The sequence below is a fragment of the Trichechus manatus genome, unplaced genomic scaffold, assembly GCF_000243295.1.
Source record: "Trichechus manatus latirostris isolate Lorelei unplaced genomic scaffold, TriManLat1.0 scaffold00008, whole genome shotgun sequence".
In the NCBI taxonomy this organism is placed as follows: domain Eukaryota; kingdom Metazoa; phylum Chordata; class Mammalia; order Sirenia; family Trichechidae; genus Trichechus; species Trichechus manatus.
In genome coordinates this window covers 1,110,052-1,117,307 of record NW_004443944.1, presented here as the reverse complement: position 1 = coordinate 1,117,307, position 7,256 = coordinate 1,110,052, and the positions used below count along the sequence as shown (strand labels likewise).

At 64.0% G+C, this 7,256-nt stretch overlaps 1 protein-coding gene across 1 annotated transcript in view; it reads left to right on the top strand.

The window, feature by feature from the left end:
* The first annotated feature begins 147 nt into the window (after positions 1-147).
* Positions 148-7,256, top strand: part of SLC17A9 (solute carrier family 17 member 9) — a 20,685-nt gene continuing 13,576 nt past the window's right edge. Inside the window, exons 1-2 of the mRNA XM_004370187.1 lie at positions 148-206; positions 6,597-6,794. Coding sequence (XP_004370244.1) covers positions 148-206; positions 6,597-6,794 — 257 coding nt within the window. The remainder of the gene's footprint in view (positions 207-6,596; positions 6,795-7,256) is intronic.

The window sequence follows — 7,256 nt, the reverse complement described above, 5'->3', positions numbered from 1 at the left end:
CCCGCCCGCCGGGTGGCTGTCCGGGGGCGACACGTCCTGGGAGCGCCGGACGGAAGCACCGCGGGACTGACACGTGGCCCTGGGCGGCGGCGCTGCCTCGTGGGCTCAGCTGAGCCCCATCGCCCGGATCGGTACTGCCGGCCACCGATGCAGCCGGCCCCGGACGAGGCCCGCAGGGACGAGGCCCAGGATGCCCTATGGTCCAGGTGAGTGGTGGGTCAGGGCATTGGGGAGCGGGGTCTGGGAAGGCTCTCTGCTACGGGGCCGGGGGGAGAGGGGGGGAGGGAAAGGGTGGCTGCTGAGACCCTCCACCGTCTTGGAGAGAGGGCCACCTGTGTTCAGCCTGGGGGCCTCCTGGGGGCGACTGGCCAGGAGAGAGGGAGGAGGAGACAGCCTGCCTGCGCTGTGGGGACCTGGCAGCCCTTGAGCCCTCCCCAGGCAGGAGCCCTGCAGGTGGTGGGCATCCTGGGGCCTGGCAGTGCCCCGGGAGGTGAGGCTGGCGGCAGGCACAGGCACAGCCCCTCGTGTCCTGGAGCTACACCACCAGGCGGGTCCACGCCTGGGCATGGGTAGGAGGCCCACCAGTGACTCCCCACCCAGGCGGTCACCAGCAGCGCCCCCCCACGGGTCATGGGCACAGGAGAGGTGGAGGCAGGCGAGGTGTGGGCCCTGGTGCCTGGCCTCCTCACCACTACTCACACCTCTCCTGCCCAGGGGCTCCCGGGGGACTCACAGTGGCATCTCCTCCTGCCGCCTCCAGGGCAGGACACCCTTCTGTTCGAGCCCCGTTCCCACGGCCACTGCCTCCAAGAGGGCGTCAGGGCAGGGGCTGTGCTCACAGCTGGGGGTGAGACATGCTCAGACACCAGGAAGCCAATGCTGGTGGCCCATTGCTGAGCCATCTGGTGAGAGGGGACCCTGGCCCCAGAAGAGGCCCCACCCCATGGCTCAGCCTTGCTCTTCTGTGAGTTCAGGCCCTTGGCCAGCCTGGCTGGACCTTGAGCCCAAGGTCAGGCCCTGGGAACTCCTGGCCTGTCTGCCACGAGCCCGGGGATCCTGCTCATGGCCTCTGCCCAGCAAAGGGAGGGGAATTTCACCTTTCCCGGCTGCCTCCTCCCAGCCCAGCTGGGGCCTAGGACACTCAGCTGCCAGGAGGGGCTGCAGGTGAGATCTCCTTAGGAGGGCAATGAGTGACAGTCCATCTGATGCTGGGGCCACATGGAGGCAAAGTTGGCGGGGAGGAGGGGAGAAACCCTGGCGGAAGATGCCCTCAAAGGCCAGAAAGCCCATAGGAAGAGCAGCATGGTGCACCCCACAGGGCCCCAGAACTGGCATGTGAAATCCCAGCTGGTGAGCCTCCCTGCCAGGTACCAATTAGAGGGAGGCAGCTGCCCTGGGGCACGCTGATCAGGGGGGCACCTGCCCCTCCTCTCACTGCCTCCTCCAGCCTGCAGCTCACCTGGTGAGTCTGCCCGGCCCCTGCTCACCCTGCAGGTCTACCCAGCCCCTGTTCACCTGGCGGGTCTGCACGGCCCCTGCTCACCCAGCTCAGCCCCTGTTCACCTGGCCTGGCCCTGTTCACCTGGTGGGTCTGCCCGGCTCCTTGCTCACTGGGAACTGCCCAGGGGGCCACCCTGGGGCCAGCAGAATGTTCTGCAAACTTTGCTGCTTTGCTTCCTCCTTTTCCCACGGTGCTGATGAAGGAGGCACAGCCCAGACTTGGAGAAGGGCCCTGGGCAGTTCTGCCGGCCCTGCTGGTGTGCCGAGTGGATGGGGCTCGGCCGGGTGGGGGGAAAGGCCTTCCACCACCTGTGTGTGGATGATGATGTTGATGTCTGCCTTCAAGTGGATGGGCCTCTCAGCTGTGGCCTCTGAGGAGGCCCCTCCTGGCCCGGAAAGTGGCCCCTGTTCTCGGAACCGTTCCAGCCTGCTGGAGGGAGGGTCTGTCTCGGCTGCTCCTAACTGGACCTCTCACCCAGAGAGCAGCCGGGACCAGGCCAGCAGGGGCTGCCTGGAGGGGAGTCCAAAGGGGAGCTGGGCTGCCCTGGGGGCGGATCTGAACCACAGGTGACGCTGTCACTGTCATTTTGAAGTGAAGGAACAAAGCCGCTTTTAACCTTTTCGTGACCAGCGGTGCACATAGTGACCACGAACTTTTCAGCCTCTGAAGGTTTGTCGGGAAGCGGCTGCACCACTGACAGCACGCGCTGCCGCAAGTCACTGCTGTTGCAGGGACTGTAGGAGGCGTCTGAATCTCGGGCAGGAAAAACAGAAATTTTGACAACTTCGATTTGTTGTACCTATGTCCCAGTAGAGTCCAGTGGGGACTCGGGGGTAAGTTTAATGGTGTCATATGCACCAAGGGGCACTAAGGGTAGGCTTGTGGGAGGGGCCAGAAAAAAGATCCATGCTAACTCCTGAACATTCAGACACACTCAGGGATGCTGCATGCTTCCATTAACGAAAACGTGGTATCAACAGAAAATTCAAAGCTGAGAATAACTGGAGCGCCAAAGGGTTAAGGAACACTTGGACTTTGGAGGTCTGTGGGGCATTTGAAACTTTGCTCCCACGCCCCTGCCTCTAGCTTTCTGCAATCAACCAGTTAAAAAACAAAATCTGTGCAAACACCAGGTACAGAAGGCGGGTGGGCAGGCCACTGGGCACACTCCTGAGGGCCGAGGGCCTTTCACAGCGGGCCTGTGTGGGCCACCCAGGACAGGCCTGCCAGGGCGCTGAGCTGCTGCTTCCCACACGGTGGACACTGTTTTGACTGGATAGCTTGGACTGGTCCTGCTACGTTTCCCTGGTGACCTCAGTGGAAGTGTTTGCTCAGGGACCACATCCTGGACATGCCTGCAGAGTTGACAGAAACACGGGCCCACGTCCTGGACACACCTGCAGAGTTGACAGAAACACGGGGCCCGCGTCCTGGACAGGCCTGCGGAATAGACAGAAACACGGGGCCCACGTCCTGGACAGGCCTGCGGAGTAGACAGAAACACGGGGCCCGCGTCCTGGACAAGGCCTGCGGGGTAGACAGAAACACGGGGCCCGCGTCCTGACAAGGCCTGCGGAGTAGACAGAAACACGGGGCCCGCGTCCTGGACAGGCCCTCGGAGTAGACAGAAACACGGGGCCCGCGTCCTGGACAAGGCCTGCAGAGTTGACGGAAACACGGGGCCTAGGTCCTGGACAGGCTTGCAGAGTTGACAGAAGCACGGGGCCCGCGTCCTGGACGAGGCCTGCAGAGTTGACAGAAACACGGGGCCCGCGTCCTGGACAGGCCCTCGGAGTAGACGGAAACACGGGGCCAGCGTCCCGGACGAGGCCCGCGGAGTAGACGGAAACACGGGGCCTGCGTCCCGGACGAGGCCCGCGGAGTAGACGGAAACACGGGGCCCGCGTCCCGGACGAGGCCCGCGGAGTTGACGGAAACACGGGGCCCGCGTCCCGGACGAGGCCCGCGGAGTTGACGGAAACACGGGGTCCGTGTCCTGGACAAGGCCTGGGCAAGTCCTACCAATGGGCCTGGGAGAGAAGCTGGGGCATCTGCCTTATGGAGGGGCCACTGCTCCCTCAGCACCCCCAGAGGGCAGCCTTCTCTCTCAGGTTCGGGCGGGGGTCCCACGGCACAGTCCCAGACTGGAGGGGGAGGGCGGAGACCCTGGTTCCTTGAGGGCCGCTCCCCCCTGCAGATTCTCACCGCATGTCTCCGCTGTCTGGGTGTGGACTGGGGACTTCCTGTGCCAGAGGGTCCCTTCTGTGGGGCCCGGCCTCCCCTGGCCTTGCCAGCCCTGGGCCCCTTCCTGGCTGACCACCAGCCGAGTGTGGAGTATGTTGGCTGCCTGAGCGCCCCTGGGGGCTGGCTAGCCTTGAAGTTGCAAACCCACCCCCACCCCCAAATGCCTCAGAGGCATCGATTCTGTAAAGAAAACCAGCGTTTGGGCCATAGTCCCAGAGGGGGCAGCAAGCTGCCCCAAGGAATTTTGCCCAGGGTTCGAATCAGAACCAGCCCTCCAGGGCACAGCTGGAGTTGGCCTCTTGGAGCAAGGAATGCCGCCTGGATGGCCCACAGCTCCACCATGCTGCTGACCCCCGTTTTCTGGGCATGGAATCATTTCAATGAGATTTTAATAACCAGGATGTCAGTGGGATGGTGGCCAGGCCCCTCCCTGACAGTCACTGAGGGGTCACTGGGCTGTCCCCAAGAGGAGCACCCTCCCCTGGCCCCAGCAGCACGGCCAGGACTCTGGGACCCCTGACACTGCAGAACTGAGGGCTGGCCTTTATTCCTCACGGGACCCTTTTCCACTGGACTCTTACCGGGCGTCCCCATCCGTGGCAGAGGTGGCGACAGACGGGCCAGGAACCCCCCTCCCCCGCCCTCCATTCCACCCCTGAGTAAGTGAGAGACTCGGCGTGAATCCTGGTCCAGTCCACCCTCTTCACTGCAGATGGGAAATTGAGGCCCAGGGAAGGGAAGGGCCTCCCCAAGTCCTGCCAGGGCCCAGAATGGGTCCTGGGTCTCAGCTCCCAGATGTGTGCTTCGGAGCATAAAACACTCATCTGCTCACTGAAAGGTTGGAGGCTTGGGTCTGCCCAGAGGCACCTTGGAAAAAAGGCCTGGTGATCTACTTCTGAAACATCAGCCATTGCAAACCCTGTGGAGCACAGCTCTGCTCTGACACGTGTGGGGGCTCCGTGAGCTGCAGTCGACCCACAGTAGCTCGTTCAGTTCTCCAAAGCCGATAGGACTTTGGCATCTGTAATTCCCAACCCCTAAATGGGGGGCCCTGGCCTGACAAGTATGGGGGACATTGGGCAGGCTCTTTGGAACCAGAACATTCACCAGTGGTGGTAATTCCCTGAAGGTTCACCCGTAGGGGATTGCGTTCCCTGGAGGAGCACCCCCTCTGGGAGGTTCCAGACCCCAGTTGTCGGAAGGGAGTGCTTGGGGGCAGAAGGCCTGCGTGCCGAAGGGGGGGCCTGCTCCCTGGAGTGAGGGCAGCATGGGCGTCGGGCACAGCCTGGGGGCCCCCTTGGTGGTGTGGCTGTGCACAGGAAGGACAGAGGCCCCCTCAGGAAGTCGCCCTCGAAGGCCCAAGCCTGGGGCTCAGCCTGGCTCACCTGGCTGTGGAAAAGTACAGCTTTGGTTTGCAAAGTGGGCACAGACCTGGGCAGACATGCCAGCCGGAGGAGGCGGATGGTCCCCTGTTGCCAGGCCTCCCTCCGAGCCAGTCACAATGGCTCCTTGTTGCCTGTCTGGCACTGGGGACTTCAGGGTCAGGGGCGCTGTCCTCCAGGCGCTCGCAGACCTACCTGGCCCTGGCCCCTAGAGGGCACTGTGGGACGAGCCCATTCTCAGAGGAGGGGACAGAGGTTCAGAGGGGCCTGGCGACCTGCCGCATGTCACACCAAGTGGCCCCAGGGAGCCTTGGGGACCCACAGTTGTCCCAGAGAGAGAACAGCCCCAGGCGATGCTATGAGACCTGACTCCCGCGCAGTGGGCACGTTCTCTGCAGCGATCTCTGGCTCCAGGTCAGTCCCCCGCCACGGTGGGGTGGCGGTGGCGCTGGGCGTGAGGCTTCAGAAGCTGGAGCTCTTGGTTCGGGGGGTGGGCTGTCCTCTCCTGTCTCTCTCCCGTCCCCTCCCCCCTCTTCTTGCACTCTTACCTCTTCCTCCCCTCCCCCTCTCTCCCTCCCCCTCTCCCCCTCCTCTTCCTCCTCTTCCTCCCCACCACCCTCCTGTGGACAGCGGCAGCACCCTGCCACCCGACCCCCCCAGCCACCCGAGGCTGGAGGCCTTGCGGGGACCCTCCCCAGGTCATCTGCGGGTGCAGAAGGTAGAGGGGGCTGGGATTCGAACCCAGCCCGCTGACCACTCAGCTAAAGGGCCTTCCATTGTTCGGCAGTGAAGGATGTCTCCAATGTCTGCCGTTGATTTTGAAACAGCTTCCCCTTACAGAGAATCAGTGCACAGCCCCCTGGAGCCCCTCAGCAGGACCCCCACCCTGCCACTCCTGCCTGGGCTCCCGAGGGACCAGCAGTCCCCATGACTCTGACCTCCCAGCTCAGCCTTCAAGACCCTCTGCTGGGCCGGCTCTCGTGGGGGCCTTGGGGGGGCTCTGGGGGGACCCTCCGCCTGCCTTGGCCCTGTCTCCTCTGGTATCCGGGCCCTCTTGCCCAGCAGGCCCCCTCATGGGTTATGCTCTCAGCCCGCCTGGACCCTTATCGGAGTGCTGGAGACTGTGGGTGTCAGACACCCTTGGTCCGCAGCTCTGGGCCCCGGCCAGTCCTGGCAGTGAGCAGCGTCCAGTGCCCACAGGCTGCGCTGTGGCATCGTTGCTGTCCTGAGGACAACCTCTCGGCTGGGCCACCTCTGCCATCAAGCAAGGCAGAGTACGCCGAGTCTGCGCCTGCTCACCCCCTAGGAGTCTCCAGAGACACTGGGGGCGTTTGGGAGGCCACCCTGCTGGTGTCCAGGGAAGCCGCCCGTTTGCTCTCTTCCTGACAGTGCGACTGCGTCCCATGCATCCTGGGCGGGTCGGGACGATGGAGGAGGGACTGGGCCCAACTGCCGCCCTGTGCCCGCAGGCCCGAGTGCCAGGTGTGGACGAGGACGCTGCTGCTAGGCACGTGCCTGCTGTACTGCACCCGAGTGACCATGCCCGTGTGCGCCGCCTCCATGAGCCAGGACTTCGGCTGGAGCAAGAAGGAGGCCGGCTTTGTGCTGAGCAGCTTCTTCTGGGGCTACTGCCTGACACAGGTGGTGGGCGGCCACCTCGGGGACCGGTAATGCCTCCCCCCATGCCTCCCCACCACACCCACAGGGCAAGGCGAGGATGGGCTGGCTGGGAGGGGGAGGGGCCATTGGTGAGTAAATTTGGGGAGAGACCCCGCCCAGAGGAAGAAGTGAGGGGAGAGGAAAGGCCACAGGGGCAGAGCAAGTGGTCGGCTAGGAGGGGCTGAGGGGCTGCACGCACACAGCAGCCGTAGGGAGCACCCAGTGTCCTAGCCAGGTGGCTCTGGGGCAGAGTGGGCATGCAGAGACAGACGGATGGACAGACAGGCCCCCCCATCTCCCATTGTCCCCCTCCCCAACCTGGGCAGAGTGGCATGCAGAGACAGACGGATGGACAGATAGGCCCCCCCATCTCCTATTGTCCCCCTCCCCATCCTGGGCAGAGTGGGCATGCAGAGACAGACAGATGGACAGACAGGCCCCCCCATCTCCCATTGTCCCCCTCCCCATCC